General features: G+C 27.8%; 1 protein-coding gene across 3 annotated transcripts in view; it reads left to right on the forward strand.

The window, feature by feature from the left end:
* The window catches only part of shaker (Potassium voltage-gated channel protein Shaker), a 338,010-nt gene that overhangs the window by 57,902 nt on the left and 257,781 nt on the right, over window positions 1–22,327 (forward strand). Inside the window, exons 1-2 of one of the 3 annotated variants that reach the window (XM_065507663.1) lie at window positions 3,557–3,597; window positions 3,734–3,844. The exons of 1 other annotated variant lie outside the window; for it this stretch is intronic. In XM_065507663.1, coding sequence (XP_065363735.1) covers window positions 3,596–3,597; window positions 3,734–3,844 — 113 coding nt within the window. In that variant the 5' untranslated portion in view covers window positions 3,557–3,595. Of the gene's footprint in view, window positions 1–3,556; window positions 3,598–3,676; window positions 3,845–22,327 lie in introns of those variants that run through there. One more of the 3 variants, XM_065507665.1, reaches the window with a different exon arrangement.

Raw genomic sequence — 22,327 nt, forward strand, 5'->3', positions numbered from 1 at the left:
TAATAGATTAGAAACATTTTATTTTTAAATTTTGTTCACCTTAAAATATTTAAAATTTTTATATTAAAGTATAATTTGGTGAAGGGTATATAAGATTCAGCACAGCCGAATATAGATGAGAAAAAATCTGTTCTACACGGATCCAATTTTATATAACATTTAAATGCTTGAAATCCAGATTAAAAAAATCATAATTCTTTGCCATATAAAACCTTAAAAAAATAATTTTAACATTTATATTAATTTTTAATCACTCATGTTTTAAAAAAATAATTTTAAACATAAATATATCTTGATATTTAAGCATGTTTAATGTCTCGATATTCGGATAAGAACTGAATTTTTGATGTTTTTTTTTTAATTTTACAACTTTTGAGTGACCGAACCCATGTAAATACAAATCACCTCAAAATAGAGCATCCGATATTGGCTTGATTCAGTCTTGTCCTCAAAAGATTAGCAGTTCTTTGGTTTGGAATCCATATGTTGTCAGAAAGAAGGGAAAAAGTCATTGCTATTGTACAAATGTTTCAAAATAAAAGCTAAAAATTTAAAAAAAAAAATTGTAAATAATTGTAGGTGCAGGGTATCATATTGTATGTCTAGACCAACTATTTTATTATTTATTTCTAAACAATATCTTCTTAGAATATTTTTGATTTTTTTATGGAAAAGTCGAATAAATATTTTAGTGCAATGCACTAACGTATTTTTTATTTATAGAAGACGTCTGTGTTTCTTACTCGACACACATAATTATATAGATATATCCATATATTTCTGTATTCAACTCCTCTAGCTTTTTCTATGCGTTCTCAAACATAATTATGCTTTTCATAATTGGCTATTGCACTCAGAATGGATAATCTGAAAGACAACAAGTTTTCTCTCTTTCCGAGTGAGAGTATTTTAACGAACCTTCAACATAATTACTCGAACAGTTTTCGTTAAAAATATCTACTGATTTTTCGTAATTTATTTTTGATAAATGATGGCTTGTATTGGAAATGTACGATAAATGAAGCAAATGTGAACGAATATCTGCTGCAAGATTTATTCAATAAACTTCATTCAGAATTATGATGCTTATATGTATTTTTATCAAAATATTTCTATAGATGACCTTGAATGAGTCATAAAAATCTAAGAAAAAAGAATTAAGGACATTTTAAATTACTTATTGATCATTTATTGGAATAAGCACTTATTTACATGAACAAATAAAGCTATTCATTTCAAAGACAACCACCAATTGTGTCTGTTTCTAATAATTGTGGTTAGTGTGGTCTGTCAAACTTTTTCAGATTTACCTAAACTGATGCTGTTGAAAATAATGATGTATTTATTTTTGACTGAGTGAGAGTCGCCTGTATGCATGAGTGGGTGTCATGTATTAAAAAATTGTTATTATTATTTTAAAAACAATAAATTATACTTTAGTGTTTTGAAGAGATTTAATTTGTTTTGTTTGTTCCATTTTATATTCAGTTTCTTGTGTATTTCGTACAAGTATGTATTTCTATTTCAATAAAAATCATGTTTTGTCATTTATGATTTAATCCAGGGATTTATATTTTCATTACCACGTACACTATGATATTAAATTATTGGCGGTTAAATTGGCAAATGACCAAGTTTTTAAAGTGCTGAAATCAAAGATAAATTGCAAAGCTACTTGTATGAATTGTAAGTAGAACATACAACCACTGTCTGTTAAATTAAATATGAAATTATACTAGGGAGGTCCAACAAAACTGTAATTATTTATATGATTGCGGCAACTATAATATGTTTCAGTTATCATTGATATAATTGTATCAATCATATATATGATTGCAGTAAATAAATATATGTTTATGGCAATCATGGTCATTATGACTGATTTTATTGGGTGTATGACTTTAAAATGAGGTTTTTTTAAAAATTTTAGGTTTTATTTTGAAGCATTTGTAGCTATATGGCCTTTTCCCATATTCTGCCAAAAGAACTGCCCATCTTTTGAGGCCAAGAACGAATCAAGCCAATTTCGCAATAACTGCAACTGGCCTTAACTCTAAAATGCCCTTCTCCAATAATCCAAATTACATTGTTACCATTTATATTTATTATTCATTTGTTTCACAGTAACGTAAAAAAAACTCAAAAACAATTTAAACTTAATTAAAAGAATAAACAATTCAATTATCATGTTGAACATCCATCATCAAGATGGTCAGAATAAAATTATTAATAAATATAACATAAAACAATCAAACAAATGTTTCACACATAAAATACTTTAAAATTAAAATTTTATATTTGATGTTTTTTTTTTTTTTTTTTTTGTACGAAAATATACTCTGCTTTCAGTCTACAATAAAAAAAATATTTAAAAAATGTTGAATAAAAAAATGTTATTAAAAATAATTAAGAACAAACAAGAAAAAAGTAATTTGTTCATGGAATTGTGACGTTCTAAACAAACACAAAAGCAAATTAAAAACAAATTTTTCTTTAAAATGTTCAAAGATGAATAGACTTCTCAAAAATTTAGAAAAAATATAAACGTACCTGCCTCTCAAATTTGTAGCAAAAAAAAATGTGTGATGAAGTCTTTATTTCTTCCAAACGTATTCCAAAGTGTGAAAAATTCTTCTATTTTTTTGCTACATTTTTGTTTCTTTTGTTAAACGTTTGCGTCAGTTGATCATGCGACGGTAAAGAGAACGTAACATTTACTGAACGGGAAGTTTACGGGCATTTTCGACTAGAATATCTTGAAAATCGTGTGTTTTAATTTATGTTTTAGTCATAAAAATATCGGAAGTTTCATCAAATATATAAATAAAACCTTAAATTCGGTGACGTTTTCCCAAAATCTGAATATTTACAGTTTGAATTGATCCAATAGTGCAAAGAAAAAAAAGTGAATTTTCTTCAACGTTTGAATTCGCCATAAGAATTTGTTTCTATTAAGTGTTTTGTGTCGCTGTTGTTGTCATATTTTCGCTCTACTATATATTTATTTTTCTTATTCTTATTGTATAATTTTGAGAGCATTTCGTTTTTTGTCGTGTTTTGGAAAAATCATAAAAAGTTTTGAATGTTGACGTGTTCATTGGTGTTTGTTGTTAGAGATGTGACATACGACAACGAGTTTAAAAAAAATGTGTATTTTCTAGTTCTTGTTCTTTTGTATAAAATTGTATTTTTGTATACAAAAATTTAAAGAAAAATATAAAAAAGTAAAATCGTCTGTATATATTTTCGCCTATTTTAAACAAAAATAATATAAAAAATAATAAATATTAGTGGAAATACAAGTGGAAAAAAATATACATACATATGTATGAAAGAAAGAAAAAGTGAAATAGTTTCTAAAAAAAAAATAATATTTGCTCAAAATCTGTTTTATTTCCCAACATGTCAATTCAAAATTTAATGTTTTCATTAAAAAGTAAAAAATAAACCACAAAAAGTTTATGTAATTGTACTACTTATGTGCTAAATATTAATACAAAAAAATCAAAGTTTTAAATAAATGGGAATATAGTATAAATATTAATAATTATTATTATTATTATATGCAAACCTATTTGAAAGTAAATATATTTATATGTATGTATACAGATACTTATTTGTATTATGTATTTAAATAAATTAAATTTATAATAAATATATGTATATGTGAATATAAATAAAAATAAAAATATAATATAAATATTTATTTTAAATCATCCTCGCACTTCTTTAGGGGAGTGTGTGTGCGTGTTGCAAATATTGTTTTATCTGGTGCTAAAGTGTGTAAATGGATAGCTTGCATGGCATACGTCTCGGCGCATGGTAGCTTAACTCAAGCTCCAAGGTAAACTTTTATTTATGATTTACTTACATACATACATACATCCACAAAGCGATGTTCATAAGTTGTGGATCACCTCACAACTGTCAATTACCCTTCAAATTGATTTAAGCTGATATGCCATTGCCTTTGTAATCTTTAGTTCTGTCAACTTATGAGCATCGTACAACTTATATTTTAAGTTTATAATATCGTATTGTAATTTACTATGTATGTAAGTATATTAGGGTGAGTCGATTTTTTTCATAAAAAATCGTATAGCAGAAACGCATTCTACGGAAAATTCTAAGAAATTTTCCCCAAGAAACCATAGGTCTAAAATCAAATCCTATCTTGCGCATTTCGACTTTTATCAAAAAAAAAAAAATATTAAAAAAATATATATACTGAAATATCATTCAATAAAAGTCGAAGTGCGCAAGATAGGATTTGATTAAAGCTACAATAAGCTTTAAAACTTGTATAATTGAATACTTTAGCTTTAAAGACGAATATTATTATGAATATAAGATGTTATCTATTCAAAATAATAACAAACTAATTTCTTATTTATTTATCATTACACGTAATGTCAAAGCAAAAGATAAAATATACATACTAGGGTATTCATTCGACTAATTATCGTTCGATTAATCGAATAATTTCTTACGAATAATTATTCGAATAATTTAAAAATGGCCATTTTCGAATAACGAATAATTCGAATAATTTTATGCAGAATAATCGAATAAAACGAATAAATGTTCATATATATTTAAATTTATTAAATTGCTTAAAAATTTTCATAATTTTACATTTAAATAAGTAATAATAACTCACAAAAATTGCATTGATTCTGAAATTCGACAAATAACTAAAGACAAGGGGACTTTCGATCACTGCAGATGAGTAACTGCAAGAAGTTACAATTCTAAAAACAAATCTTTCAAAATTTTTAACTTAGGACTTGAACCAAGGAAAATAAAAGGTACGGAATAAAATATTTGTTGTTTAGCTGTTTAATTATTAGAAGAATTGCAATTAATAATCAAAATATTTACTTATAAAAGTGGAGTTGAATGTGATGGAGAATGTGATTTTGAAACGGTCGTCGAAAGCGATATTGAGGATGACAAGATCTTAAAATATATGTATATAAGTGATGTTATTAACCGCGTACGTATGTGTTGCAAAATATTTAATAAATCGAATGATAAGCATTTTTCATTTTGATTTTTAACATCGTTGAACATCTTTGTCTAACATGGTAATAAACTTTTTGCGTATTTTTAAATGCGTTCACTGACAATGATATCAAACTTTGGACAGATTCCCTTTATTGTTTAATTTCCCAAGACCACTTTATTAAGCAAAGATTCTGCAACGTTGATAGAGCTTGATGTATAATGCAATTTGTTATAAATAATTCAGAAATAGTGAATAATTAATTTACTAAAGAATTAGTTACTCAATTTAAACCAGAATTAATGAATATTGTATTTGAATTCAGGATCATGTCCAACTAGCTCACATTTTTTAAAGCATAGCTCCAAAACGGAAACTAATGGGTTTGCTAATCAATTGTTTTGTAGATTGTTCGGAAGTTAATCTGATCGGAATATTTCTGTTGAAAATTTAATGATAGATTTTGTTTTCGAATGTTTTTTAACATTATCAATACTTGAATTGTTAACTTTAACTTTAACGTTATTTTTTGTTTTTCTTTAACAATAAAATTGTAAAAAATCGACATCAAAACTTCTTTCTTTACTTTTTTAAAAAATTTAAATTATTCGAATAATTCGATTAATTTTAAACGTGTGATCGAATTATTCGAACAAGTTAAAATCTCTTATTCGAATTATTCGTTTTATTGGAACAAGAGAAAAATCGAATAATTCGAGTACCCTAATACATACATATTAGCGGAAATCTCTCTTCGTTGTAAACTATCTGCAAAACATGCATATGTTGCAAATCTAGGATAAATCTGGTATTGCAAAATATAGTACGTATCCCAGATATGCAACATATGCCAGGTTTGCAGGGGTAGTTTGCAACGACGAGTGATCTCTGCTATTATATATCAGAGTTTAGGAAATTGTGTAAATTTTTAAAAATTAAAAAAATTCATAGAAGATTTTTTACAAAAATACTCAAAGAAAACAGATTCGTAGTAGCAACCGAATTTGTAGCAAATCGAATGATTCGGTTGCACACATAGAATTTGTCGGTTCTATTAACAGAATGCCAGTTGACGAAGAAGAATTTCAGTTGAAGCAAGCAAACTTTTGTTACCCTCTCCAAAATTTTGTAGTCACAATTGTAAAATTCAGTCAATAAGGAAGAATCATTCGATTGGCTACAAATTCGGTTACTATCACGAATCTGTTTTCTCTGTGTATGAAAACAAACTTTGGTTTAGAAAATTATATTTTTTTTAAAAAAATAAAAGTTTTGTTTATGAAAATTAACAGTTATATAGACATTTTTGTGATTTGTTATTCAGAATCCCATAATTCCCCGAAAAACTTTTAAAAAATCCCATAAATGGGATCCCATAAATGGGATTTTTTAGATATTTGACGGTAAAAAGATCAGGGCTATAAACTACATTTGCAAAATATTTAAGAAGATATTTGGGCATACAAAACAGGTTTTAATTTGGTATAAATTTTGAAATTTACATAAAAAATAGGTCTACTTCGGAAGGCTTTAGATCTTGTAATAATACAAATTTTATGTAATTAAATTTTCTACTTTTTTTGAAAAAAAATCGCGAAAAAAGAATTTTGTACTTTTCTTCATTCGAATTTTTTCTGTTTTTAAATACAATTAATTAAAATATTTGAATAATTTTGTATATTCCAGACAATTTTAAAAATAAATCAGAAATTTTAAAATTAAATCGAATAGTAAATAATCGAGAAAATCGGCCAATAAATAACTCTCTACTATATTCGTACAAAAAAAAAAAAAATCGATGAAGACTCGAAGTTCAGAAGTTATAAATAAAAACGTTATAAAAATTTAAGCAAATAGAAAACAGTTGAATCAATTTCAATTTATGTGGTAAAACGCAGGTGCTTAAACTTTTATATGAATTTATATGAAGAAACGTACTTTTAATTTTTATTTATAACTCCTGAACTAATCGAGACTCCATCGATTTTTTTTTTGCACAAATATAGTAGAGAGTTTAGGTGTCCTCATACCAGTTTCTTTCTGAATTTTTAACACCGCTATCTTTGATATTTTTTACATTGAAATATATACTTTGAAATTTGACCTTTAACCTTTTGGAAGTAAACAATTTTATTCACACCATTTTAAGGACAATAGCTTTGCCTTTAAAATAGAATCAAAAATTATGTTGGACTTTGAGTAGCTTCGAAGTTATGGGCAATTATGTGTATATAATTTTACACAATTTTAACATAAGAAACATATTGGATATATTATATATGTGGTAAATTTAATTAAAATCGGAGATGTTAAATTCGACTGCTGCTTGTAAGTTCGAAAAACTCAATACACTCACAGTTTTTTAGTAACACAATCATATTTATCTTACTTGCAGCTCAACTTACAAGAGCATTTGCTTGTAAGTAAATTTTTGTCACTTTGACAATTGAAGAAACAGTGCACAGTGGTTTAGAAAATTTATGATCCGAATGAGCTGAAATTTTGAATATATGGCGATAAAATTGAATGGCGATAAAATTCTAAAGAAAATAAAAAACAAGTAAGAAAGTATGGTCGGTCAAGCCCGACCATATAATACCCTACACCAAGTAAATGAGTAAAAATATTTTTCTTTTAAAATATCAATAATTTACATTTTTGAGTGATTTTCGGAAGTGGGCCTTATATGGGAGCTATGACCAATTATGGACCGATCACCATAAAATTAGGTCGAGTGATTTATGTCTATATTAAAGTTAACTATGTTGAATTTTGTGTGTATACCAACATTTTTAAGCGATTTATGCACGTTAAAGTGATTTTCGGAAGCGGGTCTATATGGGATCTATGACTAATTATGGACCGATCGTAACAAAATTTGGTGACATGAATTTTGTATATATAAAACTTATTTGGAGCGAAATTTGTGTAGATACATATATAAATTAAACGTTTATGATCGATAAAGTCCAATTTCGGACATTTGTATGGGGGCTAGGTGAAATAATGGACCGATTTCAGTTTCAATAGGCTTGGTCCTTGGGCCGAAAAAGTAATATGCACCAAATTTGATCGAAATATCTTCAAAATTGCGACCTGTACTCTGCGCACAAGGTTTACATGGACAGCCAGCCAGCCAGCCAGCCAGCCAGCCAGCCAGCCAGCCAGCCAGCCAACCAGACGGACGGACGGACATCGTTTAATCGACTCAGAAAGTGATTCTAAGTCGATCGGTATACTTTAAGGTGTGTGTTAGACTAATATTTTTGGGCGTTACAAACATCTGCACAAACGCATAATACCCTCCACACTATGGTGGTGTAGGGTATAAAAACTTGCTAACAGTTATCTCTTCCCTATAAAAATTTATGCGCATCCAAAGTTGGAACTTGTAAAAAGGGCCATATTTTTTACGTTTTTTTCCCAAAAAATCCCATATATTTTTTCTTCTGTAGAAAAAAAATTTCTTCGGGACTATTTAGAATTTCTATATGATCCGGAAAGATAACTCAATGCAAAAACGTTTAAAGAAAAATTTGGCTCACTTAAGCGGACATACAACCGCCGGTCCTATCCAAACTTGGCCAATTTAAAAAAAAAATTCGGTTTGAGTAAAAAATTCTAAAAAGGCAAAGCACCGATCCACGAAAAAGCTCCATATTTGTATAACCCATATCAGGGTTGTTAAAGTTGGTACAATTGTACTTTTTTTGGTACATTTTGACCTTCTAAAGTACCGTGGTACTACCGCGACTCATTTGGTACAATTTAAAAAGGTTTTTCCCCTCTTTGAATTTTTAGTATAGCTAACAAATTATTGCGTCCATTTCATTGCATTTGTAGCAAATCTGAAAATAGTTTTTTATTTTCAAAATATAATAAAAACTAAGGAAATAAACAGACTACATGTGCTAACATTATCAAGTCTCATACAGACAAACGATTGGTTAAGATCGACAAATTCATGCTGCTATGATGTAAAACTTTCCAATAGTTTATTAACTAAACAAATAAGTGACTGATTTTGATCTCATATATTCATAAGACTTTTATGTACCTTATTTTATTCACAAAATCGAAAAATTTTAAAGGTTTTTTAAACCACTACACAATTTTGATGTACATATTGTGGTTCCAGTAGTACAAATATGGTCCAAATTCTAAATTCTATGAAGAGGTTTTTTTTTTTAAAAAATTTTAGTAAAATTATAAATTTTTTAAGAGGTTTTTCCGCATAATTAATGATAACTCAAAAAAGGTTAGTCCGATGTTATTAAAATAGACTTAGAAAAGTTGCGATTTACATAATTTGTACATAGCATGGGAAAAATGTATTCAAAATTTCAATCAATCGAAAGAAGAACATTAACTACTCAATTTTATGTATATCAAACGAAAAACCTAAATTTTGTGAAAATTAGTGAATTCACTTAATTCTGAATAAATTCAAAAAGAATCCATACATTTTTATGATCAATATCTCATATGGTTCCTATTACATGAGGCTTTGCGATAAATCAAACTTAGAATCACTTTCTGAGTCGATTAAACGATGTCCGTCCGTCCGTCTGGTTGGCTGGCTGGCTGTCCATGTAAACCTTGTGCGCAGAGTACAGGTCGCAATTTTGAAGATATTTCGATCAAATTTGGTGCATATTACTTTTTCGGCCCAAGGACCAAGCCTATTGAAACTGGCTGAAATCGGTCCATTATTTCACCTAGCCCCCATACAAAGAAATTGGACTTTATCGGTCATAAATGTTTAATTTATCTATGTATCTACACAAATTTCACTCCAAATAAGTTTTATATATACAAAATTCATGTCACCAAATTTTGTTACGATCGTTCCATAATTAGTCATAGCTCCCATATAGATCCGCTTCCGAAAATCACTTTAACGTGCATAAATCGCTTAAAAATGTTGGTATACACAAAATTCAACATAGTTAAATTTAATATAGACATAAATCACACAACCTAATTTCAAGGTGATCGGTCCATAATTGGTCATAGCTCCCATATAAGGCCCACTTCCGAAAATCACTCATGAATATAAATTATTGATATTTTAAAAGAAAAATATTTTTACTCATTTACTTGGTGTAGGGTATTATATGGTCGGGCTTGACCGACCATACTTCCTTACTTGTTTTTACTTCAATTTGTTATTATAACTTCGAAACTACTGAGCCGATCGAAACGCAATATATAAACGGATAAAAGGTTATGTAAATCTCAACTTTTCTAAGTTTATTTTTGTTATCATTAATTATGTGGAGAAACGTCTTAAAAAATGTATAACTTTACTTAAACATTTTTAAAGAAAAATGTATGCATAGAATTGAAAATTTTTACCATTTTTGTACATAGGTATCCATGATGCATCAAATCTATATAGTGGTTAGTCAATCACTTTTTGCAGTTGACCTGTGTATGTATGTAATGTATGTTTATGTTAAGTTTTGTTTTTTTGTGTACAATTGAATTTTTATGTAATTTTATGTAATAATATTAAATATATTAAAAAAATGGTACCGCGTAGGTCCAAAAAGTACAATTTTTTTTGGAGGGTGGTACTAAATTGAAAACCCCATTTAACATCCCTGACCCATATGTTTCTTAAATACCTACTAAGTATTTTTACTATCACACGGTAAACAACGTCATAGTGGGCACTTTTCTAAAAAAACTCAGTTTTTGGAACACATTTGGAATTTCGGTATTCAAAAATTCTAATGCCATTGATTTAAGGGCATTTTTGTCTATATTGGTTCTAAATTTTTTTATGATATCTTTAATTGTTTTTTTTTTTGTTTTTAAGGTAAATGAAGTCCCAAAATTTTATAAAATTATTTAATTTTACTAAAATATCAATCTTCAAGTCATAATGTTTTGAACAATATACTTATATAAAAAGCCTATAAACTGTTAGCAATTTTTTTTATTTTATTTAGAATTATATCGCCAATATAGCTGATGTTTTAAAAATAAATTTCGACCTTCCGTAGACCCGCCATATCTAAAAAATCATAAAAAGATCAAGCAAAATTAAAAAAAATAAATCAATAAACCTGAATATCTCTTTAACTAATAGAGATAATCTACACTTGTAAGCGTATGTAGATCTTCTATTATATTCAAAATTTCAGCTCATTCAGATCATAAATGGAATTTTGGAGATCTTTTTAAAAAATTTGAGACCCGAGGTGACGTAAATCAACTCGAAAACTCCTCACCTCAAACCATGTGAAATTTCGTAACAATATGTCCAATAGTTCCAAAGATACCGAATTATTTCCAAAAAAAAAAGTTTCTAAACCACTGTGCAGCTGTAGTTTGCAACACTTTTCTCTCACGCTTTCAAAGTGTATTTGTGTTATAGAATGTACTTAAATAAATTGAATTTTAAAATAGAACTACAAAAGAAATCATTAACATTGCTGGGCATTAAAACAGTATGTTAAATAGTGTACTTAACCCCCCTCCGCCTCACAATTCTGCTAAATAAATATTTTTGAATCATTAAAACCCAGCGATTGCTTGCTTATAGGTTTTCTTTTTAGCAAATGGCTTTTGAATTTTTTTTTGTAGAATATGTATCAAATAATTAAAGAAAAATTGAACAAAAAGAAAATTCAACAAAATTTCCATTTTGCATGTTTTAAACATGATTGTTTTTGGTTTTTTCCTTTATTTTTAATTGTTTAAACAATCAATTACTTAAGTAATGAGCAATGTTTTGTTAAGACGTGTGCTTTTTGTTTTACTTTTTGTTGTTGTTGTTGTTTTTGTTTGTATTGAATTGGATATTGTTGTAAATTGAAATGAGTTTATTTTAAGGTTGATAGAAATAAAAAATCGTTCATAATAAGACAATAAATTATTATTTAACAATTAGCATCATTCTATCAACTATGACCGAGAAAGTCCTGACTTATTTTTTCAAAAATAAATCGCTTGCATTCTATTCTAGATATAAACATATTGAATCTGTTCCACGATCTATTGTTGTCAAGCATAAGTCATATTTTGACACACTCTATGCTTAAAAAAAAAATAGACTGCGTTAAAAGCCCTTAATGTTTTTGCAATACCGATTTACAACAATTGGTTGTCGTTGTTATTTCTTGTATTTTCAACTTATAACAAACTGCTTTAATTAGCGGCATAAAAGCTGTTGCTGGTTTTCACTTCCATTCTACTAATTTCATTTCACCTTGCAGGCATGTGTGTTCAAAGCCAAGGTTTACAAATCAACTCGTTACAAGCGGAATCACGATGCAATACATACGCATCGTAAGTGAGTGAGTGAGTGAGTGAGTGAGTGAGTGAGTGAGTGAGTGAGTGAGTGACATACAGTGTTGCCAATTTAGCATTTTTAGTGCTAGATCTGGTACTTTTCCATTTAATATAACAGTCTTACTTGTTGTAATTAAATTTAGGCAACACTGGTGACATACAACACGATGGGGCAGCCAGAGGTCGATACATTAAAATTAAATTAAAATATGTTGCTCAACATCGTTAGGTTTTGTCGGTTTTCAGTTTTTCTTTTTTCCTCTTCAGTATTTTTGACATGCTTTCAACATTTCTTTCAAATTCTAATGTCTAGTTTAGAATTCATAATTGTCTATGCATAAAGTCTTTAAGTATTTATTAAATGATAAATTAATAAATAAATACAAAATCTTAATTGTATCAATGTAATTTTGTATTCAACGCGATAATAAAATCTTAAAATTAGCAGAAAAAAAGAAATAAAAAATTAAAAAAAAAAAAATACAAAAAAGTCTTCCATTTATGTATATTTTCAAAAAGTGTCAAATAATATTTCAATAAATTTTCAAGTGCAAGAAGTTTATATAAAAACAGAGAAACAACTTCATCTACTTTGTGGCTAACAACGTTGAAAGATCCAAGTAAATATGCATAATGCGCAAAATGTTCGTTCGCCGGCTGAAATGAGACATAAAAAGAAAAGGTGCGTTTAATTGTGACACAATAGAAATGACAACTTAATTCGTTACCAATTACCATTTAATTGATGTAACATGTGTTTTATTTTTTGAATTTTTTTTTTGTCTTTTACATTTTCCAACCTGCTGCCTGCATTCAATTTGCATTGGACTTACATTACAAATGGAACGAATGTACAGACAGAAAGAGTTTGTTATGCAAGATGGTTATAAAATGATGTAACTATGTGTTTTAAGTGTTTCCTATAAGTAATTACTAACGTATTAAGGCTTGCCCTAAATTATGCTACAGAAAAACTAAATATTTTGATAGAAATTATGTATAAATGTCATTCAAAATGGCGTAATTTATTTATAAGTTTTCGACATAATCATAACTGTTTTAAATTGAGTGTTTTTATTCAATAGGGGCTATCTGCAGGTCTTCCGATGATATGGTATTTAGTGTCCCACTCTTGACTATTACCACCTTTATCTTTACGCTGTTTTGTTCACGTTATTTGGTTATTGTAACATTAGTTTGATGTTGGAACTGATTATGATTTGGCAGAAAGTCTTTATTGCAAATAAGACGATATATATTCTTAAATATGAGAGTGATAAAAATATAAAGTGAATTCTATAAATCTGTGGCCATATGGAAAAACTAGTTAACTCCACTTTTTCGAAAATTGAGATAACACTAAAAATAGAAAGTGCGCTTCATTTAAAGTTCATGTAAAAGTTATTTTCATGTAAAAACTAGCTAACTTAATGTTTCTTAAAAAAAAACAGAAAAATTAGTTTAAAACGACCTTGTTTAGAAAACTAAGAGAGAAACAGCGAATTGGAACAAATTCGGGACATAAGCTCTTTGGCTCCAAATTTTGAACCTTCTTATTTTTGATGTGTATATTAGTGTGTCCCAATAAATTCAAAAATTGTTGTACCTAAATTATTAAGAATTAATTGATCTTTCAAACTGCATTGTTAGTTTTTTTTAATTTTCACAAAAGTTTTAAAATATTTCCGCAAAAGTAAAGAAAATCGTGGGTTTTGACAAAGTTATTAAGAAAACTCAAAAAAGGCCGACAAACTAGACAAAATCTGAAAAAAAAATCTCAAAAATACTTTACCCTATAAGCTTTTAAATTATGCTTAAGCCCCAACAAAAATTTTTTTTTTTTGAAAAAACTGGGTAAAAAAGGATAAATGAACGTGCTGAGTCAAATAGTTAATATTTTTCACAAATATTTAGTAAAGTTGCCTTAATTCCGTAAAATATAATAATAAATTGAGAAAAAAGTTTTTTTTGGAAAAACTAGGTGACTGCAGTTTTCGAGAAAAAAAAACACGTAACTGGCATCGATTTTCGGTTTTAATGTGCAAAATGTTCGGTTTTAATGTCCAGAAATCTTTAACATTATTTAAAATTATGTTTTGTTTAATGCGCATGCATACACGCAGAGAAAAAATATAATTGGGCATGGTTACTGTAACCATTTATATAGTGTTACAAGTTTTTTAACTATATTATAGTCACAGTAACCATTTACATGATTGTGGTAACCATAATATGGTTAACTTACGATTCACATGATTGTCTCAACCATATATATGGTTACAGTAAACATGTATATGTTTGTGGCAACCATATTTATGATGAATAATTTTATCATAATATGTTGTTCTCAGATTAGATAAGCCTTAAGCCGAGAGCACCATAATATGATAAGTCCTTCATCATATAAATGGTTGTCTTAAACATATATTTGTTTACTGTAACCATATATATGGTTGATACAATCATGTGAATCGTAAGTTAACCATATTATGGTTACCACAATCATGTAAATGGTTACTGTGACTATAATATAGTTAAAAAACTTGCAACAATATTGAAATGGTTACAGTAACCATGCCCAACTATATTTTTTCTCTGCGTGTAATAACATAAATTCATATTAAATAATTAGTGAAAAGGGAAAAGGGAAAAGGGGAAAAACTCCCGGTGAATTTTTATTCATAATTGGGCTGAATGTGTTAACTCAAATTTTGGGGAAAACGAGTTTTTAATGGCAAATTGCAATAATTTTTTTTTTTCATTTGCGAACAATAACCCTCTAACCCGCAAACTTTAAAAAGCTAAAAAAAAGTTGTGGGATAATTTGTTTTAGGGTAATTATGACCCAATAAACTCAGAATAGCCATCAGAAACTAATTTCCAAATTAAGTTTTCGAACCAGGTTCAAAAAGGTGAAGAGTTCCTCAAGCAATTGTTGCCGTTACGATTGATACGATTTTATTAAAAACTAATGAAAAAGAACTACAAAAAAAAAAAAAAAAATATTGTGAATATATTGAACGACTAAAATTAGTAAAACTTTGATTTTTTTTAAAAAAATTACGTCATAATTTTAGCTTGTGAAATTTTGTGTAATTTTTTTAAAAAAAAATAGCTAACAGAACAAAACCTAAAAGTCAGAATGCATTTCGATCTTCGAGGGAAATGTTATCAAATCTGTAACTAAAGTCACAGTTAAATTTAAAAAAAAAATTAAATTACTTTTTGAGATAATTGGTGTTTTGTAATGCATGCCTTGAGGCACTCTTGCGGGTTAGAGGGTTAAAAATATATCGCAAAAATTAATTTGATGCAAATCAACGCTTAAATATATTACATTTATAAATCATTTTAAATTTCACAAAAAATCTAGAATTTTATAAAAAAAATAATATTTTGCTAAAATTTAAAAATTTTCAAAAAATCACAAATTTGGGAAAAAAAATTGTTTACAAAAAAATCATAAATTTAAAATTTTTAAAAAAATCATAAATATTTAAAAAAATCACCAATTTTACGAAAAAATTGCAAAACGTTTATTTGAAAAAAAATCTTAATTCTGTTACTCAGACTGCATTACTTTTTATTCTTCCTATAATTTGTTACTAATATTTAACAAATTATAGGAAGAATAAAAAGTTAAGTTCCCGAACAATAGAATCGTTTATTTCAAAAACCAGTCAAGCAACAAAAAACCAATATTGAGTTATTGGGCTATTATTGTTTTGTTAAGCTAAAAACAAATAAATACTGCCCTCTATTATGGTGAAGCAAAGCCGAGAAATCCGTGTTTAGTGCAGAAAGAAGTCAAGTGATTATTTGTATTATTTTTTAAATATATGTTAAAATAGATAAAAACGTTTATGTTTATCAACTTTCATAGGCAAAAATATCAATTTAGGTAGCTTGGAAGTTTTTATACAAAATCAATAATAATTATTTACTTGACCAAACCACGTAATAAATATAATTTTATAGCTGATATTTTGAGTTATTTATTTTTGCCACAAAATATAAATCACAATGTGTGTATTTTTGGTATATGGACGAGTTATTTTCGGTCTCTCATATCTTATTGCATTTGTCATGGTAAAAAATTTGATGACCAACGTCGAGTTTTCTAGATATGGTTATTTATAACATATTAGTACATACTAAAAGTATTCATTGTTTTGCCAATGCTAAGAAGTACAACCACATTCTATTGACGTATTTTTGTTAAACTTGTATGCTTAAAAACGCTGAAATTTACTCTATTTTAAAAGAAAACCTTAAAAATCTACATATATTTCGTAAAATGTCATGATTTTGAAAATAGCTTCCATTGTATTGTCACTCACTGTAAATTTAAAACTAGATGTTTACAACCAATTGCAGTTTACTGACCATTCATTTAAAATTAGACTCAATGAACATGAGATTTAAATCAGTGATGCATTAATTACAAACAAATGTAAATGTAAGAAATATTTGTTTTCTTTTGAAAACAATCAAAAGAGCATAAACATTAATAATGAATAACTACTTGAAACCATTCATGCTGCATTGTGTTACGCACTATAAACTGTTCAATGAAGAAAAGTTAGCTAATATACAACTAAGTGTGTTCAAATAAATAGACATACTTCCGCATAACAAACATTTTCATAACAAAATTTTAAATTTTCCAATTTTAATTCAAATCAGTTTTGCTATAAATTTTTCGGCCTTGCAAATCTCAAAGCAAACAAATTTTAAATGGTAGGTATTATAATAAAAACGATTTTTTTTGTTAGTTAGACAACTAAATTAACAATAATATACAAAAGATTTCAGAGCAATATCAATTATGGATCCAAAAATAAACGATTTTATATTTAAAAATTCAAAAAAATAGTAGATTTTTGCTGTTTTTAGACGAAAAGGTGACTTAACTCTTTTTTTATTAAAAAAAAACTTTCTTTAAAAACATATAACAGTTTTATGTTCTTCTGTAAAGAATCTTTACGGAGTACATTTTTCTATAAAACACACCCTTCGGAATTTGACCTATTTCTTATCAATATTTTACACTTTGAATGACAAATTTAAAAAATGTTGAGTTTTGTTAAAAAATAAAGATTTTATTACATATTTATTGAGTTTCTAAAACAAAAATTTGTATCAACATTTTAATAGGATTGCAAATACTAGGAACAATTTTATCCACATTTATTCCGAACTATTTTTTTGTTTAGATAAGTTAATTGTTGGTCTTACAAAATATCATATATGGTCAATATCTCAATTAGATTCAAAAATATCAAATTATTATTGAATAAATATATTACAAATATCTTATGCAGACCTTAGGATAAACTCTTTGAGAATTAGTAAGTCTGGCAAAAAATATTAATGTTTTGCCAAAAAGCAGCAGCAATACACAAAGATTTTTATTTACTTTCCATTATTATTATTACATTCGATTTTTTAATCATAGTTATTATTGAATAATCTCTATTAATTAAATGACTCTTCAGCTTTTTATTAGCAGTGTAAAGGCTCTGATTTGCAGAATAAAATAATTAAAATTCTCTATATTTAATTTTATTTATTAAATTCGTGAGTCGTAAAGAAAAAATCGAACTAAATTCCTAAATTAAATTAGCTCGCAAAATAAGTAAATTTTTCACAAATATTTTGTGAATTTTAAATCTAAATAGTCCTTGAGAAGATCTACAAAAAATACGCCTACAAGTGTAGGTTATCTCTATTAGTTTTTCTTTATATTTTTTCTTTTGTAGAAATAAAATTTTTTCGGGACTATATTAAATTTGTATATGATCCGAAAATATAACTTAATGCAAAAGCATGTAAAGGAAAATTTGGCACACTTAAGCGGACATATCACCCCCCAGACCTATCCAAACTTGGCCAATTTTTTTTAAAAAAATTTCGGTTTGAGTAAAAAATTCTAAAAAGACAAAGCACCGATCCACAAAAAGCTCCATATTTGTATAACCCCATATGTTTCTGAAATACTTACTAAGTATTTTTACTATCACACGGTAAATAACGTCACAGTAGGCACTTTTCTAAAAAAAACTCTGTTTTTGGAACACATTTTCCGCGTTTTAGGAATTTCGGTATTAAAATTTTACATGAAGTCAAATTTTATATATTTTTATTCGTGGAAAATCACCGTATTGTAATTTTTTAGTTTTTAAGATAAATGACGACCCAAAATTTTATAAAATTATTTAATTTTACTAAAATATCAATTCTCAAGTCCTAAGGTTTTCAACAATATCAAATACTTATATAAAAAGCCTTTATTTACTCCTCAGAAGTTCCACAAACCTTGCCCCCTTTGACAAATTTGTACGTTTTTTCATATAATGCGTGCAAAATCTGTTACACCAAAATTTCTGTTAAGTCAGCATGTGTTTGAATTCAAAATTTACATTTGATATGTTAGTAACATTTCGTATGCATTATATGAAAAAACGTACAAATTTGTCAAAGGGGGCTAGGTTTTTGGAACTTCTGAGGAATAAATAAAGGCTTTTTATATAAGTTTTTGATTTTGATCTAAGCATATTTTTTGTAGATCTTCTCAAAGACTATTTATATTTAAAATTTCAGCTCATTCGGATCATAAATGGATTTTTGGAGTTTTTTTTTTAAAATTTGATACCCGAGGTGACCAACTTTGAGGGGCAAACGTAAATCAATTCGAAAACACCTCAGCTCAAACCATATGAAATTTCGTAAGAATATCTCCAATAGTTCCCAAGATACCGATTTATTTCCAAACAAAAAATATTTATAAACCACTGGGCGTCAGTAAATGACCTCCTAGCATGGAAAAAAAGATCTTCAAACTTTTCCTTAGCTTTTCTTTAAACATTCAAGATGGATGGATGTTGTCCGATCTAAATTAAACAGAAATAAATCACCTTTCATAAATCAGAGTAATTAGAAATCATTAAGGACAACTATAAAAATTATGTAATTCTGTTTTTAATCCCATAAAAATATAAAATTCTAAATTTACCAAAACAGAGAAAAACACATTTTCTTCAGAATTTTCTTTCATGTGCAATAAAGGCAAAGTAATGCCAATTATTATGCTCTACATGGATTTGCCATCAAAAAAAAGTTGAACGTGTTATGAATAAATTGCATATATATTTATCTGAAATAGAATAGAGCAAAGAAATGTATGTATTCTTTGCTCTATTTTCCATCATAAGAATAGTTTGCATAATATTAAATGTTTTTCCATTTTTCATACTCGTAATACTTGTTACGTGTAAGATAAACTTAGATAATAACCAAATATTTGAGTTTCATTTTCAAAGTATGCGTATTAACAGCTAACAAAAACTGATGGTAGTTATTATATTGTTTAATGCAAATATTTGATTAGTAATTTGTTAAATCTATATTGCTATTGGTTGGATATGACGTGTTTCATTTTGCTTTTAGGTGTATTCTCTTGGTTTAAGATTTTGAAACTTAACTTGCTTAATTAGAAGAGAATTTGAAATGCTTAAAAATTGTTATAAAATATTACATTCTAAGATTTTTGCTGCTTGGTTATAGCCAACACTGTAAGCTTTTTCAATGTTTTTTTTGTTCTACTATTTTGTTCTATATTTTTTTTTCTGTGTAAATGCACGTTTTTATGCATTTCGTCAGCACCCTAATATTTTTAACCTTCAGCACACATATTATATTAAATGAAAATAAAAAAAGCAAGAAAATCATTTTGTATATAGTATTAGTTTGGGGTTTAAACAAAAGGTTTATTGATCAAATTTTCACTTGTGCGGTAATAATTCAATATGTTACTCGTAGTTTAACATTTCAAAATATTGTGGCTAGAAAAACAAGTGCAGCATGTTTATGTGCACTTGTATGTGGGCCCAGCCGTTCTTTCATTCTTATACTTGACTGCCTGACAACAAAAATGGAATAATAAAATTTAAATTTGAATAATAAAGTGTAGAAAACTGATGTTTTGTGGTCTCCTGATTCGAGTTATGATAAATGAAACATTTATATTTCTTTAAATTTATTAGCTAATTTTAGTGTTTGGTAGTGTTTTTCCACCATTCAAGGCCACTGTCAAAAATTCTTCAAATTTAATATTTGACTTTGATTTTATTTAACAATTTCATTTTGTTTAAATGTGTGTGCTTTGTTTTTATTGTAAAGAGGTACTATTTGATTTGTATCTTGCTTAGAAAAGGAAGTACCTTTATTATGAATGAAAAAATTTTATTTTTTTCTGTTAAAATTATTGTTGATTACTAATGTTCGTGTATCGTTAAACTTCCTCGATAAATGTATGTACGTTTGTTTTTTTTACAAATATGAAAGAGTCATTATGATTTGTTGTACGTGTATTATGGATTTATGCAGCAAAATGTGTTCAAGTGTGAAGTCATTGTAGCCAAATAGTATTTTCTGAATTTTAGTTTAAGCTGTTACAAAACATGTAAAACTCTTTTAAATGTACATATTCTACCTTTAATAATTTAGAACTCGATAGAACTTTAGATGTTATTTGTTACCATTTTTTTTAGATGTGTTTAGCATTAGGCATAAAAATAACAAAAATTATTTAAAAATAAAAAAATTAATTGCCCAATAGCCTCGTCCTTTCAATTCTTATGTATGATCCTATAATTATTAAAATTAAAGAACTGATAACTTGTCGATTTTTTTAAAAAATGTGATACCAGAGGTGACCAAATTTGAGGGGTTACGGACCGGACCGGCCCCTATTATCGCTAGGAAGCTGAACAAACGTAAATCAACTCGAAAACACCTCAGCTTCAACCATGTGAAATTTACTAGTTCCCAAGATACTTAATTATTTCCAAAAAAAAAAACTTTTCTAAACCACAAGGTCTGGTCTATAAGGCGGACGAGGTAAAACTTCCCAACCACTTCATTGTAAATTGTTACATGTGTCGAGCATTGTCATTTAAAGCATGATGGAATATTACAGTTTCATGTCTGGCCGCATATTCTGGGTGTTTTTCGGCCTATGCTCACTTCAAATGAGCAAGTTTCCTGTGATGGTCTGTCCAGATTTCAGCAGCTCATTATATGTAGGTCCCACCAAATACAGAGCATTACCTTAGCGCCATTGATATTTGGCTTTGGTGTCGATTGGCTGGATGGTCGGGTTTAACATACGATATCTTATGTTTAGAGTTATTTTAATGGATTCATTTGTCAAGTAATAATCCGGTGCAAAAATAATTTTCTTTTACAGCGTTCAAGCATCATTTTGGACGTGCAAGAACAAACGTCTTTCACGGTATCTCGGCTTCCATTCGTATGTTACCCAGTTTCCATGCTTTTGGATGTATACTGAGTTACAATAATCTTCGTGGATTAATGCCCCCAATTCTTGGTCTTCAAACTTTTTTGGCTGGCCTGTGTCAAATTACCGGTACCGTGAAATAACTTCCCGCGAAAAAATGAAATAACACCCAACAAATTTTTCATACAACTTAGGACTTATTTCATTATGAAACAACTCCTAACGCATAGGGAGTTATTTCATAATTTTTTGTTGGGAGTTATTTCATAATGCAATTTCCAATGAAATTTTTGTTGGGTTTTATTTCATTTTATTTTGGGAGGTAGGAGTTATTTCACTGTATTGGGAGTTATTTCATTTTTGTTGGGTTCTACTTTACAAAAGCAGAACCCATAAATATCAAAAACTGGCTTCACTCAGAAAAGTTTTTTGCATTGCCGGCCTTTGGCCGTGCGCTAAAGTTTTCTTCTCTGGGGTGTATAAAAAACTGGCTTGCCAGTTTTTGACACATCCCAATACAATGCAAAAAATGTTTGGTAAGCGAAGAATAATTTCAGTTTTGTAGTTCCTTTTTTTAGATTACATAAATAAATTGCTTCGGATTGGGAATTATTTCATTGGGAGTTATTTCCCTTCTTTTGGGACTAACATTTTTAAAATTATGAAACCGCCGATTATTGGGAGTAATTTAATTTTACCCTTTGGTAATTATTTCATTT

This window comes from Calliphora vicina, chromosome 4 (genome assembly GCF_958450345.1).
Source record: "Calliphora vicina chromosome 4, idCalVici1.1, whole genome shotgun sequence".
NCBI classification, from domain to species: domain Eukaryota; kingdom Metazoa; phylum Arthropoda; class Insecta; order Diptera; family Calliphoridae; genus Calliphora; species Calliphora vicina.